We start from the raw sequence: 26,590 nt of genomic DNA, 5'->3' as shown, positions 1-26,590 counted from the left end.
CGACACAGAAGCCTTGGAGAATTTCACAAAAACACTAAATAAAAACTAACCATCGACGCTCAATTTCTATCAATCCTTGTAAATAGAAGTCCAGTGTACCATATTTTGATAAAAGGAACTTGACAAAAAAGAAATTTCCAGTATTTATTTCAGTTTATGTTTCGCTTTTCGCCTCTTCTCGCTAACCGCCTCTAAACATCCAAAATGGCGGAATTTGTAAATAAGCCTTGCGCGTGCGCAGAAGTCGTAACTCGAAGGCTGACGGGAAATTCTTTGTTTGAAAATTTATTTTAATTTTTCGAATATTTTAAATAATTAAATTCCTTCATTCAAAGAATTTCCAACTTTCATTTTTCGCAACGGTCGAACTAAATTGAACTTTAAAGCTAGCCGCTTCAAACCAGAAAATTGAGGCCAGACCTTCGCGTGTTTTGCCCTTCAGAAACACGCGGGAATTCTGGGTCGTTTCGCGCAATGCCCTGGGAACGAGTTTCCAGTGACCCTAGATTTAATTTTACTGGTATTCTAGAGGGTAAAGTTCCAGTTTATTGGCTTCATTCATTTCAATGTATTAATACCGCGAAAACTAAGATCACGCGCAAACACACACATACCATTGGAATTCTTTCGTGTGTTTTTTTTACTTTTATTCAAGGTGCATAACAATGGTCTTATGAAAACCCATATGAGCCCCTGAAATTAGAGGGAGTGTCGGAGGGGTGTGTGTAGGAGGGTGAAGGCACCACTCCAGAATTGAAAGGTTGGCGAGGCAAATCCAACAACTCGAGTTAAAACACAAACAACAAGTTATGAGGAAAGTAATAAAATGTAATTTCACTTTAGACGATCTATTTGAGCAAAGTTTTGAAAAAATATTTATAGCATTTCGGGCAGTAAAACATTTATACAAAACATATCTCATACATTGCAAAATAATTCAAATTGTTGATTTATACGTTCAAGTTGAGTCGAAATTTTGTTCGACCACAAATTTACAGAGCATTTTATAGGCAGTAATACATCTCTACAGGTCTTAATGTCTTGAATCAAGATTTCGGGTAATTCAATTTGGTCAGGGATAAACCATTCATTTTTCTTTGAGTTCTTTCACTTCCTCTTCGAGCTGTGCAATTTTCTTTTCATTCTGTTCGACTTTCTCCTTCAACGCTTTCACATCATTGATGAGACTTTGAACATCAGCATTTTGCTAAAAATAAACGAGAATATGTCATCTATTTAATAAGTAAATTAGCTTGTACCTACAAAAGGTAAGTATTTAATACTGCAAAGCTTTCAAGTCCATAAAAATCAGACATAAAATAGAACAACCCAACTCAATAGCCTTCACCTAACTCAAATATTGCTTTTAGCCCAAACAGCTATTTACCAAAAATAACTTACGCTAGCGCTGCTATCAGATTTGTCCAATTTTCTTGAGCTCACTCCAGCCATAACATTTTTAGTTCCAATAGACGTACCACCTTTCTCCCTGGGTTTGAAACCAGCTTCAAGTGAGATTGTTTTAGGTTCTGCATTCTTTCCTGCTTCCCATTCTTCAGCTGTCAAGGCTGGTTCATCTGAAGCAGTCTCTGGGAAAATGTCTTTTTGAAACAATTCCGACTAAAGAAAAACATATACATCCTTACAGACTAGCAGTATTGCAATGATCAACTGACATTGAGGAAGGTTAAAAGTGAAACACTGAATAAAACATTGCAAAGCAGTAAGTACTGGACTAGTCAGGCTAGTATTAGTAGCAATAGTCAACACTCGGTCAGACTAGCTGTACTGCAATGATCAACTGACATTGAGGAAGGTTGAAAGAGGAACACTGAATAAAACATTGCAAAGCAGTAAGTACTAGACTAGTGAAGTTAGGATTAGTAGCAATAGTCAACACTCAGTCAGACTAGCAGTACTGCAATGAATTACTAACATTGAGGAAGGTTGAAAGTGAAACACTGAATAAAACATTGCAAAGCAGTAACTACTAAAATAATAATATCTTATATCAGAATTTAACACACACCTTTCTGGGCACTGTAAAGCTGATAGGTTCACAAAGTGGTTTTGTGCTGTGGATTTTGAAAAACCTTGTTACTTCATTCTGGTTCACATTGCACCCTCGTTTCGGCATAAAACCACAGCCTTTCTGTGGATCTGAGCTTTGATATGTGCTCAAATAATGACAATATGGTGCTTCAGAAACCAATTCGTAGTAGCGAATAACACTATCACCCTGTAAACAAGGAAAAATAGATGTGTTAAAAGCCAGCTGTCTTGAAAGTTAAAATTTCAGGTTTCTCCCAACAGTTTTTTAAATTTTTAGATGCACATTTTAAACATGGATATTAACTAGAACTCTAGAAGACTAAAATTTATATACCTATCTGGTAACATATCTAAAACTGAAATCTATTCAGAAGTTGGCAGCCATTGCTATAGCAACAGTGAGGTTTCAAAATGGTTTAATGGAGTTAAATCTTATATCGCAAACAAGTTTGGTGACCCAATTTTTTTTCATCAAAATTTTACACTATAGATGATTTTAATAATGATAGTGGAGTTTTAAAAAAATTCTGTCTAGTGCAATTTTTTCTATTGCAAAAAACGTTGCACTACACAGAATTTTTTTAAAAATTCACTCTCAATAAAGCATCCATAGTGTAAAATTTTGATGAAAAAAAAATTGGGGGTACCAAACTTGTTTGCAATATAAACTCAATTAAATTCTATATAGCGGCCATTTTGAGAAGTCTAGCAACAACTGGCAAGCACAAGTTCTGATCAATAGACTTGGGCTTAAGGTGTGTTGCCAGAAAGGTGGGTAAAATTTTAGTCAAAATGCTGAACATCCCTGTTTAAAATGTGCATTTAAAAATTTCGAGAAACTACAGAGAGTTCATTCCTGTAGACTTTCTCACACAAGTTGCATTGCTTGTACGCTATTAGAACGGAATTTCCAGGGTTACCAGTCCACCAATTTTATAGAATAGAATAGCTAAAAAAACGCCAAACCTTTCCAACAAGATAGACCATTTTTGTGTCGGGGTCATAGTAGGGAAAGTTGACACCATTGCTTGAATCTAATTCATCTTGGTGAAGGGGTTTTTCCAAGTTTTTCTAAACAAAAAGAAAAATGGCTATTTATACAATAGTGTGGGATCCATATTAAAGAAAAACCTTTAATTTTGCAATATAGAAGCACTAGAATGATACACTGAGCTACGTATAATGCCCTGAATGAGAATGATACACTGAGCTGCGTATAATGATACACTGAGAATGACACACTGAGCTGCGAATAATGCCCTGAATGAGAATGATACACTGAGCTGCGTATAATGATACACTGAGAATGATACACTGAGCTGCGAATAATGCCCTGAATGAGAATGATACACTGAGCTGCGTATAATGATACACTGAGAATGACACACTGAGCTTACTAGCTCTTTTTGGCATGGAAAATGTGATAAAAATACCAGACCTGTTATATCAGTATTTGGTATTTGCAATATTTAGATATACACTCTATTACAAGATATGAATGGTGAATTATGTAAATAAGTAAATAGTTTATTAAATTAAAATGTGAACTTCTACTACATACTTTTAGAAGCACCAAATGTATCCACAAAAAAACATACCTCATCCCAAATGGCCCAAACACGCTTGCTCATTCGAGTGAAACCAGTTGTGAAAAGGAATCCCATGTTGCTGCAGAACACAACACGCTGTGGTTTAGCACCTTCATGGCACTTGCCTTCCTGTTTAAATGAGAAACAATGGTTTTACAGTGACGACAATAATAGCAGGATGTCTCAGGTCAAGTAACTCTACACCACTTGCAAAGATTTGACAATCACCTGTAAAACTTCACCAGAGTGTGCATCAATAATCCGGAGTTTCTTGTCCTTGCAAGTGGTTGCAATCTTGCTGCCATTATGGTTCCATGAGATGCTGTAGATAAGGTCTTGATGACATTCAATCACTCGTATGGCCTGTCCGGATTCTAAATTCCATATGGCAACAACATTATCATGGCTTGCACTAAGCAAAATATTTTCAGCAACGGGATTCCAAACAACGTGACCAATTCTGCGTTGATGAACGCCTTCAAGCGTTAACAATGGGTGAGTCAAGTTTTCCACCAGTCCACCATCAGGGATTTGCCAGATTTTCACAGTTGCATCTTCTGATGAAGAAGCGATTAAGTTATCATTGAAGGGACACCAGGCAATGTCAAGCACTTCTTGCTTGTGTCCAGCTACCTTTGGAGCATTGAGATCAACCCTTCCAACCTTAGAATACACAAACCAAGGATCAAACAATAGACTCTATTGCAACTTGAATGATTACTAGTTAAAAAACATGCCCCTATTTGCCAGAAGCTAAAATGGTTTTTCCAAAACAGAAGACTGAAATGCTTGGCAATAATATATCAATATAAATGAATATACTGTAAAAAGTTATTATTCAAATTTGTAGACTTAAGCAAAAAGATGTAACTAGTTTTGTATTTACTTTATAATTAGCTGAAATCTCGAGATTTCAAGTTGAGTTTTTCAATAACTTTAGTTTTATAAATAGCACAATATTTCAGTATTGTGCATTTGTGGTCATAACTCAGAAAAACTGAAAGAGGCTGGCTTCCAATTCAGTTATGGTTTACAATTTCTATAAAAAAATACATTAAAAGTTTGTGCATATACATGATATACGACAGTCAAATTGGAATTAGCATTCTTTTCACATGCAATTGAAGTTAAACTATAATCAGACAAAAAAAATTTTCTCTCATTAAACACAGGCTTATTTACACTGAATATTTAGGGACGTGCAGATAAACTAAATTTCTAAACTGAAATATCAACTTCAAAAAACAAATCAACCTGAATGTGATTGGGGTTCAATTCACTCAATGATAATATGCACTTCCTGGTTTGTTTTGTTCAACATAGAATTGAACAAAGACTTTACAAAAACATGAATCAAGCGTAGTGCATTTAGCTATTTGTATAGCAGTGATTATTTTGACCGTAGTTCTTTAAAAGGATGATGTTTGAAAAGTAATAATCATGTGTTTGTCAACTCACTTGAGAGATACCATAAAAGGCAATGAATTGAAACACATTGTTTCTTGGATGTTCGAATATTGCTCAACATTCAAGACAGTATTGCTGTCTTATTCAATGACACCAACATTGTCAGATGTCATTGTGGTTATCAGGTCCAGTAATGCATCTTAATTCGACCAAATGTTACAGGATTTGGTACATCATTTACAGCACTAGTTTTATAGCGTGCCTTCAACTTAGAAAATCCGATATTTCAGCGCGAAATGAAATACAACACGACGCTAACTTATGAATATTTAGAAGATTACAACCAAATTTTATTAACTAGCTATATTATAAAATGTAACATTGCAATCAAGAACGCAAATAAACAGACCTAAATATAAGCGATTAGAGAAGGAGGAAAGATCGCTTTTCGAACAGCATGGGTAGTGCTTGTGCAACCAATGTAGGCAGAGCAAATTCATGAACAGAAACACAAGTGAACGCCCATACATGATACATGCTTGCTCAAAGACCTTGCTGAAACGCGTCCAAACGAGACGAGTCAACATCATCCTTTTTAAACAGAATTGCTTTAACATACCTTCTCTAAGGGAAGTACAAGAAAGCTTCCACCTCCAGCGGAATCCAAGACGATTGCAACGAATTTAGGATTGACTGCACAGTACGGAGCTTCCCATGAATTCTTACTGACTTTCATTCCGTCATAACAATGTTCCCTTTTCGATCCCGTGCCAAAAACATGTCGAAATTTCGATGAACGAACGAAGTTTGGCATTTTGTGATCTCGCTACGGTATACTTGTTCTCAAAACCGTGACTTTGCAGTGTTTTTTTGGACGTTTTCCTTGCGCTGATTTGTAAAATCTTTGCAAAAGGAAGTGCTACGGAATCGACAGCAGGAAATGATTGAAGATTGAAGTCTGAAGGCAAGGCTTCGACCCGGGGGGGGGAAATTATGTGACGTCATAATTTATGAAGTGTATTTATTCAACGCGGGCTCGTTTCACACTCGAATACACGGCTGAAAAAGTGCCCAAAAGGCGAGAGGTGCAACATTTAAAACAAAACTTATCTCAGCTGTTGTTTTTGCATTTATTCGACAATCTAAACTCGATACAGTTTTACAGAGCCCACTGACAAAACGGAAGTGGTGATATAATATATTCAACATGAATATTGAAATGCCGTGAATCAGACCATGTTAGGCATTGTTTGCGTTTTTGCAAGAAAAAGTTTACTTTTATTATAAAAAAAATAATTCGGTTTTTTTGTGGAAGTCACCTACGTCAGGGGGGTTCGCCAAATTATTTTCGAGCCTTAGCCTGCACGGCATCGGCTGACCCGAAACTGATCAGCCTTTACAAAAAGCCCGCGGGGAAGGAAATATTGTTTGTCTGTAGATAAAAGTCCTTTTATGGATATTTCATCTGATCGATTATCTGAACGCCATCGTCTTGTTGTCCAAATTTGCCTAGATCTGATGTGCAATTTTTCGATGATTCTGATCCATCCAGATTCAACGGTACTTCAAATATCGACACTTTTCTCCAATTTCTCGTCGCAAGCAGTGGGGTAGCCAGCCCGACAATTTAGTCATGCTATGCTAATATTTTGGTGTTCATTAACTGTGAAAACAATGAATTTCTAAAGAATGTATTAATTCTAATGACTTAAAATTTGCACAGCATGACCAAATTGTCAGTCTGGCTACGCCGCTGGTTACAAGTACCGTATTTTCCCTCACTTCACCACACCCTTTCTCATAACCTCCCTCTCAAATGATAACCTCTGGGCCTTAATAGAGAGATAACTCTGAATATTAGTAAAAAAATTCAAAAAACGTTTTAGCAAATAAAATATTGCAACGTTTTTGAAAGGATTGAAAACGTTTTTCAAGGATTTCTATGTTCACTGTTTGTTTAATGTACACTTTAATTTTTACAAGAGAGAATTTCTCAGTAATGAAGAAATCATTTAAGGCTTGCTTTCAAGTTACGCGTTTTTCATACGCACGAACACGCACGTGAAAGTCTAAATCCTTATACCTGTTACCTTTGAAAAAACTATGTGAATAACTCGAAGAAAGTCAGTTTTCTGCATTTTTTAGTATGCATTAATTGACCTAGATGTTAAATAATAAAAAGTTAAAAGCATTTAAAATTTTCCGTACGTGTACGTGCGTATAAAACACGCGTAAGTTGGAAAGCAGCCTTAAAAGACTCCAAAAAGCAAAGTGTTATCTTTTATATATAATTAATATACAATGATATACATTAAGCATGTTTCATGGGGAGAGACACACAAGGGCATCGAGAGGATGAACGGGCACGAGGACGATTTTCTGCGCCTAATCGGCATTTTCAGAAACTAATAGAACCGAAACTAAACACGGACCAGAAACTGATCAGTTAAGTGAAAAACACAAGTAGCTAAAATAATATACAGATGAATATTAGCTTGTAGTCTATAAATATATAAATATACAATTGCACAGTTCCTCTGCGGGTTGCGGGTTGGGAATTAAATCTCACTGTAATTGAAAATTTGTCTTCAGTACATGTGCCCGGGCACCCTTTCGCGCCAGGCCCCGGTGTAATCACCCCGTTTCCCCAACCATCTCGACGCTACTGGGTGGGGATATATGACTGACAATTTGAACAATACTAGCCGCTAGCGATTGCAATTATATTATAAAAGTTACCATACTAAACCTATCATTAAAAGCATGAAAGCGAAACCATTTTATAGTAAACCAGAGCAGATTATATCCCAAAAGCACCGTTCATTATTTTATTTACACTTTCGGTTGCTAAGAAGACAGTAAAAAACTTGGGTTTATAGTCGAGAAATTCAAAGCCTAACTAGAGCAGTAAGCACTAGACTGTAGTCAGTGTCAGGCAGGTATTAGTAGCAGGTATTAGAACTCTGACTCAGTCCTGGCAATGACCGACTGGCAAAAAAGTTTACAGTATGACTTTCGCAAAACATTGAATACACTTTGAAAAAAGCTCCTTATTTATATATAATGGTTCTGTACAGATTACGCGGCAAATTTTGACAGATAATTTCCACTTGTAGATTAATTATAACACGAACGTGACTGCACATCATCACCGCAACCCCCCTGTGCAACAACAACTGCGCGGAATAGAACATCGACCTTTCGCGAAAACACGAAACTGTTTATTATTTTAAAAGATTTTTTAAAAATCTTCGGACACCACGAGGGCTTGTAGGCGGTAAGAATGAATATGCTGGTTTTATAATTTCATTTCAATCGAGTTATCCCATAATCCAGGGCCGCTGAGGAAAATACCTAAGAACGTAGCGATTCCGATAAATCCCGAGCTCCATAAGAAGAATCGATCCAGGACCTTTGCGGCCAGCGTCCACTGTTGATGGCGCATGCGCATCTCCTCCTCGCTCACGGCCGCACCAGTCTCGTCGGTGAACAAGCCCCTTTCATTTTGAACAGTCTGTGAATTCAATTCGCTTCCAATAGAACCGAGAGTTAACTTGAGAACATTACGATCGCCCGCTGGTTTCGTTTGGCTCTCGTCGTTGTCCGAGCGTCCGTTTTCGTGGCGCTGGGTTCTAGTTGCGCCCACGACATCAGCGTCCAGCGGATGCTCGCCCAAGGCATAACCGTTGTTCACCACCGCGTCCACGTTTTCACGGATTCCGCGTTTTATGGTTTTGCGTCGCGACTTGTTACACTTCTCCGCGGACTCGTGGAGGAACACGACCCTCGACAGCCAGTCCAAAAGCAGCACCCGTAACCAACGTGGCATGTGGCGGTTCGTGCGATGATAGAAGTTGAGGATAATCGTTGTTATAAGCAGGGCAGCGCCGATTTCCACGATCGTAGCGAAGTAGTACTGGCCAAGCAAGGGGAAGCCGTAGGAAGGCATAATCTCTGAGGTGAGCTGTTGAAACACAGTCATGGCCAGAAGTACGGTGATGCTGAGGCCAACTCGTTCTCCTGACTCAGGCGGTAGAATAAAACCTGACAAAATAATGCGCGTGGGCATAAACACGTTTTCTAATTGCTTCTGCGCTTTAATTGGGTGGATCAGATTCTGCTCACGGCACGTGCAACAGTAACAATCAGAGCCGAACTGAAAGGACGAAACAGAGTCGAAACTCTATCTATTCCTAGAACCTGGTCAGATTCAGCTTAGGATGAGATGAGAACTTCATCAAGTCCTAGGACAAGACTAGAACTTCATCCAGTCCTAGGACGAGACCAGGACTTCATCCAGTCCTAGGACGAGACCAGAACTTCATCCAATCCTAGGACGAGATCAGAACTTCATCCAGTCCTAGGACGAGATCAGAACTTCATCCAGTCCTAGCACGAGATCAGAACTTCATCCAGTCCTAGGATGTGTTCATCAAGTTCTTGGACTTGTTCACAACATCTTAACTTGTACTTACCCAGAAACGTCATGCTAGATATCATTAAACAAGGAATAACCAAGTTGATAACATAATCAAGATACTGCCGTTTCATTGCGATTGTCATCGTAACATCCATGTAGCTATCCTGAGACTCTTTGTGGTACACTCGGTCGTTGGCTTTTGTCTCGACTTTAGTAATGGCCCATTCACCGTTTTTTATAAAATCAGGGGTAGGAAATTTTGCCTTTTGCTTCGTTACGAGTTTCAGCTTCTTCGAGTCATATGTCCAGGAGCCGAATTTTAGGCGACATGTTTGCTGGTCGAGTGGAAAGTATGAGACATCTATCTCGCAGATAGCTTTAAAAAGCGCTGGACTTGACCAGATGCTTGTGCCGTTGGAATATAGTTTGATTAAAGTTTTGTAGGTTTCCTCCCCTCCACCAGTACGGTCCTGTTCGTCTACACTAAAACGACATAGTGTTCAATGGACGACTTGGCCTTCCGGTTAAATATTTTATCTTGGCGATAAAGAGAAAATTTTGGAAAAGAACGTACTGAAATAGATAAAATCGCCACGTTTTACTACGAATATGTTTGCCGCTATATTTTACAACTGTTTACGGCTATATTTTACTCGCAAAAACTTCGCAACTAAACTTTGCAATTGTACGAATTTTAAGTATTCTCTTACTAGATGTGACGATTTACTTAATTCTTTTAAATTTAATCCTTTTATAAATCCTTCGGGTAGGGTTACATAACCCAGCCACTCCCCCGCACATATAAAATAACGCAGACGCGGACTTTTACTTACTTGTTATAAAGTATTATATCTGGGATCCACACAAGACTTGGTTTAACATTGATTGATTTAATTCTTTCAAACTTCGAATTATTGTCCCATTTCAGGAATGGATTCACCCAACTCTGTTGAAAACGTACAAGGAATTTTGAACACTGGAACCGGGATTGGATATTGGGCAAGAACTACTCACCGGCCTATGATAGTTTAAACCGAATTTGACTGGACCGAAATGACTTAAACTAAAAAAAACTGAAATGGAATGAAACGAACTGAATTGCAATGAAACGAACTGAATTGCTCTGAAACGAACTGAATTGCAATGAAACGAACTGAATTGCACTGAAACGAACTTAATTGCACTGAAACGAACTGAATTGCAATGAAACGAACTTAATTGCACTGAAACGAACTGAATTGTAATGAAACGAACTGAATTGTAATGAAACGAACTGAATGGGAATAAAACGAACTAAATTGCACTGAAACGAACTGAATTGCACTGAAACGAACTGAATTGTAATGAAACGAACTGAATTGCTCTGAAACGAACTGAATTGCAATGAAACGAACTGAATTGCAATGAAACGAACTGAATTGCAATGAAACGAACTGAATTGCACTGAAACGAACTGAATTGCAATGAAACGAACTGAATTGCAATGAAACGAACTGAATTGTAATGAAACGAACTGAATTGCACTGAAACGAACTGAATTGTAATGAAACGAACTGAATTGTAATGAAACGAACTGAATAGCAATGAAACGAACTGAATGGGAATAAAACGAACTAAATTGCACTGAAACGAACTGAATTGCACTGAAACGAACTGAATTGTAATGAAACGAACTGAATTGCTCTGAAACGAACTGAATTGCAATGAAACGAACTGAATTGCAATGAAACGAACTGAATTGCACTGAAACGAACTGAATTGCACTGAAACGAACTGAATTGCAATGAAACGAACTGAATTGCAATGAAACGAACTGAATTGCACTGAAACGAACTGAATTGCACTGAAACGAACTGAATTGCAATGAAACGAACTGAATTGCACTGAAACGAACTGAATCGCACTGAAACGAACTGAATTGCAATGAAACGAACTGAATTGCACTGAAACGAACTGAATTGCACTGAAACGAACTGAATTGCAATGAAACGAACTGAATTGCACTGAAACGAACTGAATTGCAATGAAACGAACTGAATTGCAATGAAACATGAAACACAACAATTGCACTGAAATACCTGTGTAACCCAAACATGAACTTGGATGGTCTGTTCTTTAGCGTTCTACAAAAAGCATAAGTATCGCTGGGTTAAGAGATTGTTTAAACGCCACTTCTTAAACGAGTTTTAAACGAGACGTGACATGAATGAATTATTTATTTGAAATTGTTCAAAAAGTGAAGAGTGAGGTAAAAAACAAGTTCATTACTCACTTAGCGGAGACAATTACACTTAATGAATAATGTGCGACCGCTTTTTAATTTTGGAAAGACCTTTTTACATGAGGACAGGTGAGTGCAACCCGATAGCTCTTAATCAACTTTGTCAAGTAGTATTGTCAGTAAGGCCTATTTAAACTACACGATAAGTTAACAGACAGATTAGTCAAGTAATAGTTTTGGATATAATGGTGCTGTGGTGCGATTGCTGTGGAAATCTTCCTACTAGCTTACCTAACACTACAATCTTGACTTTACTAACGACTTTTTTCTAGATCTTAATTTACTTATTTATAAAAGAATGACTTACACAATAAACCTTTCTTATAATGACGTCAAACGCGGAAAGTCTGCTGTAACATGAAATTTGATTGGCTCCACAAAACTATCGAGCCAATCAAACTTCGTGTAACATCACACTCTCCGCGTTTGACGTCATTATAAGAAAGGTCTATTGTATACACCGCGCTCTTGGAAAGCAGGTTGAATATGAATTAGGTACAAATGTAAATATTTAATGTCTGTATTAGTAGTTGATTGTAATTTTTTTGTTTATATGTTCATCATCATAACCTGAAGATCAGCGCTAGACATCACTACATTATATAGACTTTAGCCCGTTTATCCGGCACTAGACAAAAAGTAGGAAGCGATTCTACTTTTTCGCGGCGATTTTTTTCGCAAACCAATCACATCACCGGGTTTTAGATATCGCTTTGCGTCGCGCGAATAAATTCGCTCAGATACGTCTGTGCGCAGGCTATAGCCGTCAGATACGTCTGTGCCTGTTCGCAGGCTATGGAAAACGGGTTTATGGTATAACTCAAAGGGGATGTTGACGGATGTGAACCGAAGCTAATTATACAATAACAATGTGATTATTCATAGGAAAAAGTTCTTACGAGTCTTATCTAGCCATCATGCATAATTATATAGAATGTGTCGTTACTTACAACATCCTTAATCTTTATTAGAGTGATTCGGAAATCCACAGTGACTGCGTCGGAATAGTTGAGCACAGGTAATAGATGTTCCTTTTTTGTGTCATTCTCGGGAAATAAGTATTCCAACAATTCGTTTTGAGCGTTTGCATACTGCGCGACACTAAACTCTAAAGAGAATTTTAAATTCTGTACTGACTCATCACATTCTCATGCACATAAAGACTGAAGTTATTTTCAGCCACATTTACACTAAAGGTAATGCTACACGAAACAACTTTCAACATCAACTCGCAACACAAAAATGTTTTGAAAAAGGTTTACGAGTCGAATATGATATATATGAGCTAGTTTGTAACACAGAAATTGTTTTGGAAACAAGTTGAAAGTTTGTGTACATGTTTTTTTTTGACACAACATTGTTGTTTAGATATTTGTTGCGTTGCGAGTTGATGTTGAAAGTTGTTTCGTAGTTTTTTCAGGGTAAAACACGTTTGTCGCTTGACTAGGCTAAGTTCGACTGCTAAGTTCCGAACCAAGTTTCTGGGTTCACTTGAGAATATATCTGGGTGAGAGTTAACCCCAGCCGGTGAAATCATTACTATGGCCCAGCCTACAGCCTATAGGTTAGTTTGCGTTGTGTAAATATCAGTCTTTGTATGTATATACAGTATACTGCCCTTTTACTGACACTGCCTGGTTAGACAGAGAAAGTGACTTGTAATATTGACTCATCAGTATGAGATCGAAACTTTATATAATGAAATTGGCGAAATTTGCATATATACAAGCCATCTTGTATGCCCATTAATATATCATATTTCAGGATCATTTACGGAATGAAAAACGCCAATATATATGTATTTTTGAGAGAAAAACAGTCGGCATGGCGACCGTATAAATTCAGTTCCAATCGTGGCTCGGTCAATATTACCTGCCAGACGCGATAAAAAGTCGAAAGCTATAGTTATGAAACGCATGAAAAACAAATAAAAACGTTATTTCTGCTGCTCTAAGTAATTAAACGACTTGTACGTATTTTTAAAACCCCGTTACAACTCAAAAACGACAGTGAAGCTAGATCCACATTAAAAAAAAATTAAGAAGATGCATTGAACTTTGAGGAACTTTTAACATTCTTTAATGAAATTTTGACCTTCCTGTTTCAAGACCTTCCTTTGGAGAACGTCATTTCGACTTTAATTTATAAACAATTTCAAAATGCATCTTTTCATTATTATGATTTAAGGTTGAACGAACTCAAAGTTAATTAATGTTGATGAGAATTTGTCGGTGAAAATGGAACGCAAGTTGATGAATGACCCTTTGGGTTAGCAAAAAAGGATCGCCCGTGCATGCAAGAACAACTTTTACGTTTATCGGTTGGCGTGGCGTTGTAAACACGAAATAAACCGAAGTTTTGCGAAAAATGATTGGCTTGGATAAAAAAGATACTGGTATAAAACGAAGATAATCCCCATTAACTCGCAACAACACACTAAATTATAAATATTAATTCACAAAGATATATATATGACTAAGGGCAGGCTCTCTCGCGCGTAGCCTGTGATGAAACAGTTTATCGGTATTCAAAGGGGGTTTTATTCATGACAACATTTCACAATATTGACCCTTAGAAAAAAAGCATCAGTGTCTGTATAAAGCCGGACATAAAATTGAAACACAATATACAGTATACATGCATGCATTCATTGTATATCAAAAACGCCTTCAAAAAGAATCGTTATTAATGTGATCAGTACTAGTAATTTATAGATTCCACTGCATCGAACTAGATGTCCCGAACTCCAAAAACGTATTTTCTTGTTGTTAATTTATCCTGAAGTCAATTGATTGGGTTCGCAATGTCATTCACCTTGTCCTTGCATAAGTAAAACGGACAAACCGCGTTAAATTATTAAAATTGTCAGTCTAAGGGCGCTTTCCATTATACAGTAAAAACGACTAGACCGGTCCTGTTCTATTTCAGTACAGACAGATTACTGGTATTTTAGAGTGTTTCAAGATCGTTATTTACATCCGCCTAGCACGGGAAATGCAATTTCACCGCTATATTCTTAACGAAATACTCAAATTTCGTTTCAAAATATGACCATGCAGTCTGACCATTTTGGCCGCCTAAAGGGAAGCGCCCTAAGCCGCCCTTCAGAAAAGCATCAAGCATGCATCGTTTGGTGCGACAGTTTCCAACAAGAACTTTGGGTTTTAACTTTCAACACAAATCAAGCGAGCTTTCCGATCTTGTTTTGGCCCCTAGCCAAGAATAATTCTCCTTGAGACTCCGTCAGAACAAAGAGTATATAAAGATTTTATTGATTTAAACTTACTAAAACGCCGATGTTCGCGCGGTTCCCCAATGAATGCATTTCGAGGTTCGTATATTTAGAAACTGGAAAATATATATCGTAATAATTATAATACTTAAAATACTTATGCAGTATATATATGCGTACGTTATAAGAATAGGAACCCTCTTAAAAATTCTAATGTCAATTATAGATAGAGATTTTCGGCAAAGTATATACAACCCCACGCAGGTATATACGCGATAAGTATATATCATTGCTTAAAATATGTTTTAGTAATTTCAAGGTAGTTTAACCATCAACAAATGGTTTATAGCTACAATCGCATAAAGACACACTACAATCTATATATAGCTGCGTTTGAAATACAGTTAAACATATATATATTCAAATATAATGATACAAACATATAGTTATATAAATATATAGTCGGCAGTGATGTATTTTTCATCCGAAAATGAATTGATATATACGACTAATAGTGATATCGATGATAACAAACAAGCCTGACTTAATCTATAGTTTGAATGATCCATTTCAGATAAACATGCAGTTATCTCAGTTCCTTTAAATGTTTACTTCTTCGCAACTCATACGAGAAAGAGAACTTTTTCTTTCATTATAATCATGCATATATATATAGTCTTATATAGAACATGCTTTTTGATTTACAAATATACGGAAGTATATATTATAGTATTTCATGATGATGCTATATATATATGAAACTAGTTTTTGGGGTCTATATTTTTGGGAAGCATATATATATATAGACTATAGTTTCATGCAATAACAATAAAAATTGTTTAAAAGCAAAGCAGTTTCTTTCCAGCCGCATAAGTTTTGTCGTATAATAACTGATAGTGATAGTGATTCACTAACAAATTTCAGTTTAGAAATTCGTCTTCGGTCGTATTTCATATGACCCATAACGTAATTATATAACGCTTGGAATTTCAATATTTATGTTACAACACTCCCGTCCTTCTGAGAATGATTTTAACTTATTTCAAGGCCAATATATATGACATACATATATGAAACATACGAACTATAGACATGCCGGGTTGAAGGCGAAGGATGTAGCGGTTGTAACGGTCAACAAAAGGCTAACCGTCATTACAGGAAGGAAAAAAGGACAAATTGCATCAAATATTTATGCAGAGACTAGGGCAATTTTAGTGATCTATAACGCTTTACCGGCGCGAAATTACGACGTTAAACTAGACAATTTACTACCGGCGTCTACCATTTAAACATATACAAAACAGGCTACCAAACAACTTACCTGGAACGTGGAAAATCGTGAAGATAAAAACGAAAAACAGCTTCGAAGCCATGAGAAGATAGTATGTGTGGGACGACAGCTGTGCTGCAAGGCAAATTCATGAATGCAAATAAGGGTGCTATGATATGTATAGATATATCAGTCGTATGAATAGGCGCAGAAGAAAACAAGCTGACAGTTCTTAATTAAAACTAACAATGGCTCTGATCTCCTCGTATTATAATCCCGCGATATCACGCTTGAACGAAACGAATCTTTGCACGAACACTTCTGAAGGTACAAAATGGAGGTTAAGTCGTCGCGACCACAGAGTTTTGGATGAATCGTAGCGAGCTAAAAACATCCAGCGTGGCCGGCAGTTCGCTTCACGATATATAATCAAATATATGATCGATATTTCTGATTTTAAGCTATTGTGTTCGGAAACCCCTGTGGGCATCTTAGGAAACAAAACAAACGATTTCTCATCGCGTATATTTCTATGTGCCTAAAATTTCTTTCTGTGTCTAAAAACGCGTCGAAATCTTCCCGGAAAACTGATATAGGCCGCATTCACGACCAGTTAGGGCCCGGGAAGTTCATGTCGAAATCGTAACGGGGGGTAACGCAACGGACGGGGGGTGATTTTCTCAGAAAGGACGCTTCTACATTGATATATTATAAGAGAGAACTACAACTGCGGTTTGAATACAGTTTATTCATCCTGTCATCAGCAGCTTCAATTCCTTCAACTCTTACCTCAAAACTCTCAATCTTTCTCACAAAACCGTATTTGCCAACGGGTATCGTTGTGTGGTCAGTTTCGCTACGGCGTTCTTAAATCTGATGTTACAAAAATCTGATGTTACAATAGAAAAATAAAGTTTTATTAGTGTCCAGAATACCAAAACAAAGGCCGAGCAGACGAAATGGGCACGGGTACCAATTTTAGCCGTGCCGTGCCAATAAATTTACTGTAGTTTACACCACACTCAATTTATTGGCACGGCACGGCACGGCTAAAATGGGTACCCGTGCCCATTTCATCTCTGCCCAGCCTTTGTTTTCGTAGCCTGAACACTAATAAAATTGGGTACGGGTACCCATTTTAGCCGTGCCGTGCCAATAAATTGAGTGTGGTGTAAACGGGGCTTAATACATCACTGACGAATAACCAACAATTTGCACGTCAATTCATATGAGGACAATTTGTCCCCCATAGGGGTAAGAGGGGCGTTGCCTCCGCTGACATCTCCTTCCCAAAGTAGCCTGCGTCCATCACCATGCAGGCTTTCGCTATCAACATTCACTGTTTCATATAATTAGACCGCGATCTACGGTTTCAACGAACAACACAAGCATCAAAACATTCAGTTCAATGTTTCGCCGTGCACGTGCACACTCGTCTCAGACTGCCACCTGCTCGACCTAATGCTGGTTTAAGGCATCGAGAACGCCGGCGTTGCGCTTTAAAAAACATTTCGTTTTCATTTCCTACATATTCTTTTTTATTCGTTATCAGTTGTTTAACTATTCCGTTTCTCAAATCCCGGGGTTGAACGATTTTACCAGCACTGTCCGATTTGCCGGTTAGCGGCGAGGCACCTCAGTGAGTGCTTAAGCAAGTTGATTTTTATGTGTTTCGTTGTGTGTGAAATTGGCAAATATTAGATGAAAGTTGCGCGGGTGGTCTGGAACGGCAAATTTGGCATAAATTGAGCCTCAAAATGAGTCTTTAGCTTTAAGCTGAAAAGGATGAAAGCGATCCGCTGACACTTCAGTACCAGCATGCCTTTTCTCATGCCTATATTATATTTAGCTCATGCGCACGGCTCACAATCAAGATCCTGGGCCATTTGCCATATTCTCGCCATAATGAAATTAATAGAACTCAAGTGCGAACGATCTCATAAAAACTTATTGCAATTCTGCAAATTCACGCCGCCCTGTGATTAAATTACGTTGTATCCTGGTGTAAAGCAATATATACGCGGGCGTCGTCAAAATAATCGATTGCTTGTTTTTAATGCACTATTGCATAGTCAATATGGCAGATTGAAATGATATCAAACCGATGAACCTTGCATGGATAACACGATTACCTAAACAAGGGATCTAGAAGGACACTTGTATGACACTATATATGATATATAGCATTAAACGTTAGTCAATGAAAAGACCAGAGTATATGATATAGTTGAATTCCAAAGGCTCGACCGTTGTAAATAGACCTTTTATGAACTTTTTCTCTTCGTAAAATGTGTTTTCAGTAATTCGACAATTGTCGAGAAGTCAAAATTTGACTTTATATATGACTATGAGTCCAGTAAGGATCATCTCTTATTGATCCAGTGTTACTACAGGAGGAAGCCTAAACTAAACTAACTTTATTTATAACCAGGGAGCAGCGTATAGCAGCGTCTTCAAACAACTTAGCATCAAATGTAGTATAACAACTGCCTAAAATAGACAAAAACACCTCTCGACGTTTCGACCTGAGGGCCTTCGTCAGGAAAGTTAGTATACTAACTCTCATGACGAAGGCCCTCAGGTCGAAACGTCGAGAAGTGTTTTTGTCTATTTTAGGCAGTTGTTATACTACATTTGATGCTAACCTTATTTATACTGGATAGCTCTATCATTTCTAAATAAACTAACTTTCTAGAGATCCAGTAAGGATCATCTCTTATTGATCCAGTGTTACTAGACGAGGAAACCTAAATTAAACTAACTTTATTTATACTGGATAGCTATATCAGTTCTAAACTGTTCTTCCTAGAGATCCAGTAAGGATCATCTTTTATTGATCCAGTGTTACTACAGCAGGAAACCTAAACTATAAACTAACTTTATTTATACTGGATAGCTCTATCAGTTCTAAATTGTTCTTCTTAGAGTTTCAATAAGGATCATCTTACTGTAAGGCAAATTTTCAGTTCCCTATTAATTACTCGCCACGGACACAATCAGAAAATTAATATGACCTGCATATATACTACAGGACTAAAATCGTGCTAAGTCGCTTCAACCATACAAAAGTATGAAATGAACGATGAAAAGTCTCTCTAAATCTTGACGAATAGACTGATTAATACAAAATTAATCGGGTTTTTTGCCGAAACACTGTCGTAGGCTTCAAAGACTGGGAAACAAAAAATGCACAATTGCACCTTGAGATGCCAAATTGATTTAGTTACTTTCTATATGCTAGCAAAATGCGAGTCGCTATGCAACTTGTTCATTCAACATATATCACACTATAGCTGCTAAAAATATAACTATAGATAAACTTAGAATAAAACGAGATATACAACACTGCATGCATGTACCTTTATAGAACACCAAAAATAAGACGTTTTGTAAAAGCCAAGTGGAACGGTCGAGAGAGCTTCAAGTAAGAGTTTATTCTGCAAGTGATCTTTACCAGGTGTTTTTCAAGATTTATTAAAAGAAATTTGAAGTAATCCATCCGCTGTTCGAGCGTATAATTAAAAACTTTATAAGGTCATTATTAATTGATGCAAAACTGCTGTTCGCATTAAACCAAATAACATTTAAGCTTTGACGTCCGATAAATTAAACGTACGCCTACGATTGTCGGGTATGGTGTACAAATATATTGAATAGACGGAAGGATTTATTACGAAGTGTCATATGGGAATTCAATTTCATTTCACTGGGAGATGAAATACAGTTACATGCATGCAGCATGCCCGCGGTAGAGAATGTTCATTTCGCTTTGGGAAACATGTCGTTGCAAACGAAAGAAATCGAGTTTTTAGTTTTTTTTTTGATAACCAAACAACACATTGTCAAATAGATTTTAATTTCCTCGGAGAGATCCAGAGTAAATTAATTTAACATGACGTTGACGCTGTGATGTATTACTGTGCCTATATAATATATAGGCTTGTCAAAAAATACATATAGCTCTATCAGTTCTAAGCTGTTCTTCGTAGAGGTCCTGTAAGGATCATCTCTTATTGATCCAGTGTTACTACAGGAGGAAACCTACACTAAATTAACTTTATTAATACTGGATAGTTTTATTAGTTCTAAACTGTTCTTCCTAGAGGTCCAGTAAGGATCATCTCTTATTGATCCAGTGTTACTACAGGAGGAACCTAAACTAAACTAACGTTATTTATACTGGATAGCTTTATCAGTTCTAAGCTTCCTAGAGGTCCAGTAAGGATTCAGATCTAAACTGTTCTTTCTGGAGGCCCAGTAAAAATTTTGATGCACTCTGTATAAAAAAAATGAATATAGAAATTCTGTTTATCAACACGGCTTACGAGGCTTGCACGCGTTTGTTCATCACAAATTTCTGTAAAAATAGTTCACGTCAGGAGTTGCTTTGAGATTTTTAGAGCCCAAGCGTTGAGCTGAATTATTGAGTTCACAACTCATTGTCGCGGGAATGAAATTGAACGAGAAACAGTGAATCTCGGCAAAACACTTCATGGCGCAATCTGCAACATTCTTGACGCGAAATTCATTGAAAACAAAGCCTTCGAGTTTATGATTCTCGACACGAGTTGTACTCATGCTCACACAAGCTAAAGAAAAAAACTTTCATTGAATTATATCTACTACTACGTGGCATCTTCAAAGACGAATATTAAGGGTAGGTGGTGGTAGTAGGGTGCAAAGGGGTACACTACGGTTTGTTGCATTGATTACACATGATAATGTAGTACATACCTGTCCGAGAAGAAGATGGAGGAATTGCTGGGAATATAATGAAAAATATCGAGATTTCATAAGGGGTAAACCACTGACCTATTTACTATACTATACCACTGACCTATCTAGTATATATAGGTCAGTGGGGCAAACGCAGAGTTGTAAAAAAGCTGCGGGTACGCGGGTACCATCCGGAGGAAGGTTTGCTTTGAATGAGGTTTGTGAGGAAGGTTCAAAGTTGAACACTCAATTGATCACATGCATGTACCAAAAAACCAAATGCTGGTTGTCACTTGACTCAGTGACGTAACGTCATTTTGAGGTTTTCAAAGCTTAAAATCCTACCGAAGGAAGGTTGAACTCTTTTTGCAACTCTGGGCAAACGAATGGACAATATTGTGACCTCTGTGAGGATTAAAAGTAGACAATATATATACACATATTCTTACCTCGACTATGTGAAGTCGTTGGCATTGGTAGTTGACTCAGCGAAGGCGATGCTACAGTAGAAATCGTAAATTGTTTTCGACTGAAATGTTCTCAAATTGTATTGGTTAAGCACTTTAACCTTAGGCTTAAGGCAATGTTAAACTGTATCACATGTGGTATGTTTATTAATTAATGTAATTAACGTCCCCAAGCAGGATTGGGTGGAACTAAGGGTGTACTTTGCTCTCATGTGTTTTTATTTGACAAACAAAATTTTCCATAAGACTAAAAGTCTCAACAAAAACCCTAAACTTGTTATTTAAGTGTATTCCACTCTACTCAGACATGCTTGATGTTTGATTATTGATAATCATCGGAACGAACTTGGGAGGCGCGGCACCCTCAACCCAACCCCCCCCCATCCCCTTCAGAACGGCCCGGGTTAAACTACGATCCACGAGGTATAAAGACTCTATATCTTAACAAAATCCATTTACCTTTACCATGTAGAGTCGTTGTTTGCGTTTGAAGTCGACTCAAAGAACGAAATGCTACGAGGACAATCAGAGAAGTTTAGTCCCTAAAATTGTTTTAGTTCAACTTAATTGAAACAATGTTAAAACTTTACTGGGACAATCAAATGAACGTTAATATAAACAATGGAATCCAATAAAGAATATATTTTCATATCATTATTACCTTGCAAGGTCGCACCATGGCTATGTGAAGTTGTTTGGGTTGGAACTGGACTCAACGTAGAGGTTGAGGTCGCTTTAGGGAAATTTGAAATGTTCACAAAGTTATTTCGATTTAAGCTTCAAACAATATTGAAATATAATTATATAAATGATTTTATTGTTCCTATAACGGGATTAAACCCCACGAAGTACTTGATGCATGCATTAAAAATCTTGTTTTTTTATCTACTGTACCTGTATCGTGTCTTGATGTTTGTGAAAAACGATTGTTGTCGAGTTTTTCTGTACTGTGGGACAACGTACCTTGTACTAAAAATATAGAATAAATTGAAAAAGTAGGGGGTCTAGACTTTCAATATAGGAGGTCCTTAACTCAGTATATAGTTTAGTTTACTGTTCATGGACGGATTGATTCTACTAGGTATAAAAACCTGGTATAAAAAGTGTACCAGATTTGTATATCGTAAAGCGTTGTATATCTATTTATGCAATATATAATGCAATCTTACCATACTAACTCACGAAATATTGAGCAATCTTACCGTCTGTATTATGTCCAGATGTTTGAGATTGACTCGTCAGAGCCAGAGGAGGTTCTGCAAAGACAATTATATATAAATTGTTTAATCATGCATGTACAGATGAAGGTTTATAAACTCGCGAGTCACTAGTTCCTTGATGTCGACAAAAAAACCCATGCACATGCTAGCCAAGAATTTAAAGAACTAAAGTGGAAAACAATTTCGATAAGACAAGGCATCTTTAGAGTCGATATATCTATATAATTCAAACAAGACATGCACAGGCTAAACTGTATAAAGCCCTGGTCAAACGAGAATGATAGTTGATGAGAGTTGATGAGAGTTGCAACTCTCGCTGGCGTTTGACCGCGAACTCTCATACACTCTCGTGCACTCTCATCAACTCTCATTCTCGTTTGACTGTCGCATTGAGAGTTTGGAAAACTCTCGTGTGAACTCTCGCTTCTCAACTCTCATCAACTATCATTCTCGTTTGACCAGGGCTTAAGTTTTTCGGCTCTATTTTAAAGCCATCTTGAATTTGCGGATAAAAAATCACTTCACAATACATAAAATTTTTAACAGTATTCATGACACTATGCAATTTTAAAAAACTACAAGAAGTGTAGTCGAACTGATACTGTAGCATCTTGTCATTTTGAAGAACCTTGCAATATGGCCGGCGGCCATATATTCTCTTCTTACCTGTATTGTGGACAGATTTTTTCGTCTGTAATTGACTTGATGTAGTCGGATTGTCTGGAAATGCATGGATAAAAATATAAATTTTTAATGTTCACATGTATATTTGATTGTTCAACTGTGATATGTCTTTGTCTTTAAGAAGAGCTATCTGTCAAGTATCAATGTTAGCACTGTGTGACAATTTACACTATAATATTTGTCAGTGATCCGAAAAATATGTTATACCCCATTTAGTATAAATTCTATTACACATCCTTTGCCTTTCTTTAGCTTTTGACAGCTAACTAACAAAATATTGCTCATTTGTAGAACTTCTTACAGACAAAATTAAATCATTTTTTGACATCTTCCAATCATGTGGAGCCGGTTGTACACGAAAGCCGGATATCGCTATCCACCGGATAGTGGTTTTTTCAATCGCTTTAAAATCGCCCGCCGTTGCTATAACTTTGATTAAACCTTAGTGTTCCTAAATTGAGGATCCTTTTTAATAATTGTTGGTTCCAAAGATGAAATTTTATCGCTTGTCGAGCATTTTTAGAACGGTTGAAAAATAACTATCCGGTGGATAGCGCGATCCACGATTTCGTATACAACCGGCCCCAGATGTATAAGGGCACATGCATGTGCTGCCGGGTTTTAAATTGGCATCCAACCTACCGAAGGTCTTTCTGCACCACACTTTCGTTGCCAATTCATCCCTTACCCAAATCCATTGTGCATCTGATGAAATCTTATCAACAGTTTTATTACCATTAGTGGTATACCATATCGTCGTCGGATCATCATTTCTCCCGTACGCAACGGCTTGTTCCCATCCGGGTTGAGCACACGAGCTTTCGCAACCTTTCATATCGGCACATTCCCATGAAGTATCTGTGACCACGCTATTGTTGAATGAGGCAAGTATTCCACCAACTTCGCCTGGATTACGGGCTTTTATTGTCACAGTTTTGGTATCACCACGTAAGGTAAAATGCTCATACGTTTGCCAGTCGCCATTAACAGTACGTTCCTCGCCAGTATTGGTGATTAAACTACCGTAGTTGTCTGTTGTTATGCTTACCGATATGCCATACCCAGCGATCTCTTTAAAAAGTAAACAAAAAAATGCTATTATGGAACTTTACATGAGAAAAACCAGGAAGTAAACGGCTACGATTGCCCGGGACAGAATAGTGCATGAAAACCGAAAACTATATATTGCTCTTCTTTGGAGTATGAAAGTTAAAGCTAGCTGTTTATAAAAAATATGCATGGTCCCGTCTTGTCGACTGGGAAAAATATCATCACACTTACCATAATGCTTTACAAGATAAAATACAACTAAGAGCAGACAAAAGTTCATTTTCCTGTCGTTGTCAATCCAATTTCCACTTGTTTCTCCACTCGCACCAGTACTCGTCTGTGAAGTGTCTAAATATGTTCAACTCTCCGTGGTTATTAACCTAAAAATCGGTAAACTTATATATCGTAGTAACTATCGTAGTAATTTTTTTTGTATTCTGACGTTTGGAACAAGACAATATTCTCGTTATATAGAGCCAGGGTATCTAAAACCGTTACCGGTGGCGCAAAATCAAATGATAATATAAACTCTGTTTTAATTTTTTTCGAAATTTTATAAAAAATTTATATTACTATAGATATAAAAATAAACTGATATAACTCGACGAATATTCGATAATTCTGATTCAATAAATTGGGCATTTCTTTTCATTCTGTCATTTCATGTTAGCTATTCGATAAATTGAATAACTTTAAGTATTAAAACCCCCCGCTATAGAAGATTATTATAATTATAGATCGCGATACTACATGTGCAGGCAATCACCATGGTAGTTGACGAAACTGTTGATGCAAGATTTCTTTAGATGGTTACACACAGATTATTATATTACTCAGTTTCTGTTAATATCACGGAAACATCCTATCCATCGATCGAACTCAAAGAGCCGTTATTATTTTTCGCGAAAATCAATTTTAATATATCTTAATTATCCATTCGTTCGGCCAACTTGCATGCATGCCTAAATTTCTGATCTCACGAAAATTTGGAAACGTTTTTACCTGGATATATGTTAAATAAGCATCGTCCTTTTCGCGTTTTACAACACAAAAATCCGTAATGTCATGGCCGGGACAAATATTGCAAATTCACAAATGGGGATATTATCCTTGTTGATCTTGCTTCCAATAATTTCGCAGCTGCCTAAGTGGCATAGCTAGCGCATGATAGATTTGGCCAATCATTCGATGTTTTTGCGACAGCTATATATATAATGGCAGAGCTTAAAACAAATCAATTAGGCAATTAATTAAACACACGCTTCGTTTCTCAACAACAAAATACAAATTGAGCTTTTAAAAGGAAAAAGAATGCCCTCAGAGAAGCATCATATATTATATAGAAACGATTCATACACCTGTACTGGAATATAACAGCCAGGAAAAGACTGGTCAGTCCAATTTGGATATTAAATGAATTATGACACCAGAATATGTAATTTTCATTCACAGGATATAAGCGGTTTGGACTAAATTCATTATCTTAACTGATTCGTGCGATGTTACATGAATTTGAGGTGACGAAAGTTAACTGTGAAGACGGTGTAAGGGCACGAATCTTGAGTGTACTATCTGTTCAGTAATGTATATCATTGACCTTGTGTTACCACTGAACTGTCACATTGAGCTAAGCTGGATTGATAAAAGTGGCAGACTGATTTCGTATCCAAGGGAAAGAGAGGGACACTGGGCATTGCACTGGACTGTAATGTAGTAATTGTGGATTTGTGGTTGATGGTAGTGGATTTGGGAGTACGTGGAAAACCTGGGAACGAGGATGGGGTTTTGATGATCATTACCAATTCCTTTGCGGCTTTCTTTGCCAGTCAAGAATGGGTAAAAAAAATTTTTGTTGTACAAATACATACTCCCAGCTGAATAAATATACTGTTATAAAGCTATAAATATACTCACAATAATATACAGACTTGTTTTACTACTAAACTATACTAAATCTGACTAATATAGTGGATTGACAGTTTATATACACGTGCGTAGACACGAATGGAACTCATTATAATTGAACTTTGAAACTATGATGACAATATTAGGTATCAAATAGCAATCATAGCATTAGCATATAGACGCACAGCGAGACGGAAAAGGTGTAAATATAACGCATGTTTTGTTAAATAAGTAAATGAAAGAAAGACGGGCTAACCTGAACGATAAACGATGAAATAGACAGCTAAAGGATCTCGC

The 26,590-nt window shown here is 37.1% G+C and overlaps 4 protein-coding genes across 6 annotated transcripts in view; all 4 read right to left on the bottom strand.

Moving 5' to 3' along the window:
* The window catches only part of LOC114520399 (helicase domino-like), a 29,002-nt gene extending 28,802 nt beyond the window's left edge, over nt 1-200 (bottom strand). For both annotated transcript variants that reach the window (XM_028540647.1, XM_028540648.1), the window contains exon 1: nt 51-200. The gene's annotated coding sequence lies outside the window, so the exon portion shown is untranslated. The remainder of the gene's footprint in view (nt 1-50) is intronic.
* Nucleotides 201-936: 736 nt separating this feature from the next.
* LOC114520598 (coronin-1C-A-like) lies at nt 937-6,015 on the bottom strand. The gene is made up of 7 exons (XM_028540903.1): nt 5,668-6,015; nt 3,870-4,304; nt 3,651-3,770; nt 3,019-3,123; nt 2,030-2,239; nt 1,402-1,620; nt 937-1,207 (listed from the first exon to the last, which is right to left on the bottom strand). The coding sequence occupies exons 1-7, from the start codon at nt 5,860-5,862 to the stop codon at nt 1,088-1,090; spliced, it is 1,404 nt and encodes a 467-aa protein (XP_028396704.1). The 5' UTR covers nt 5,863-6,015; the 3' UTR covers nt 937-1,087.
* Nucleotides 6,016-7,005: 990 nt separating this feature from the next.
* LOC114520558 (neuronal acetylcholine receptor subunit alpha-9-like) lies at nt 7,006-19,680 on the bottom strand. Of its 2 annotated transcripts, XM_028540853.1 has the most exons (8): nt 19,611-19,680; nt 17,041-17,124; nt 16,303-16,386; nt 12,700-12,857; nt 11,547-11,591; nt 10,302-10,414; nt 9,524-9,951; nt 7,006-9,092 (listed from the first exon to the last, which is right to left on the bottom strand). In XM_028540853.1, the coding sequence occupies exons 3-8, from the start codon at nt 16,352-16,354 to the stop codon at nt 8,347-8,349; spliced, it is 1,542 nt and encodes a 513-aa protein (XP_028396654.1). In that variant the 5' UTR covers nt 16,355-16,386; nt 17,041-17,124; nt 19,611-19,680; the 3' UTR covers nt 7,006-8,346. The 2 variants fall into 2 exon arrangements, with proteins under 2 accessions (XP_028396654.1, XP_028396655.1); XM_028540854.1 differs by lacking the exon at nt 19,611-19,680 and having other exon boundaries at nt 17,041-17,144.
* An 802-nt stretch (nt 19,681-20,482) lies between these two features.
* On the bottom strand, nt 20,483-25,596 carry LOC114520617. Its single transcript, XM_028540926.1, has 11 exons — nt 25,391-25,596; nt 24,620-24,768; nt 23,981-24,409; nt 23,321-23,374; nt 22,637-22,690; nt 22,329-22,403; nt 22,096-22,167; nt 21,894-21,947; nt 21,417-21,467; nt 20,986-21,012; nt 20,483-20,840 (listed from the first exon to the last, which is right to left on the bottom strand). Exons 2-11 carry the CDS (start codon nt 24,666-24,668, stop codon nt 20,599-20,601), a joined length of 1,107 nt encoding a protein of 368 aa, XP_028396727.1. The 5' UTR covers nt 24,669-24,768; nt 25,391-25,596; the 3' UTR covers nt 20,483-20,598.
* Nucleotides 25,597-26,590: the final 994 nt, after the last annotated feature.

This window comes from Dendronephthya gigantea, unplaced genomic scaffold (genome assembly GCF_004324835.1).
Source record: "Dendronephthya gigantea isolate DGI-Jeju-01 unplaced genomic scaffold, DenGig_1.0 000016F, whole genome shotgun sequence".
NCBI lineage: Eukaryota > Metazoa > Cnidaria > Anthozoa > Malacalcyonacea > Nephtheidae > Dendronephthya > Dendronephthya gigantea.
The sequence above is the reverse complement of the archived record's forward strand: the minus strand, read 5'-3'. Positions and strand labels throughout refer to the sequence as shown.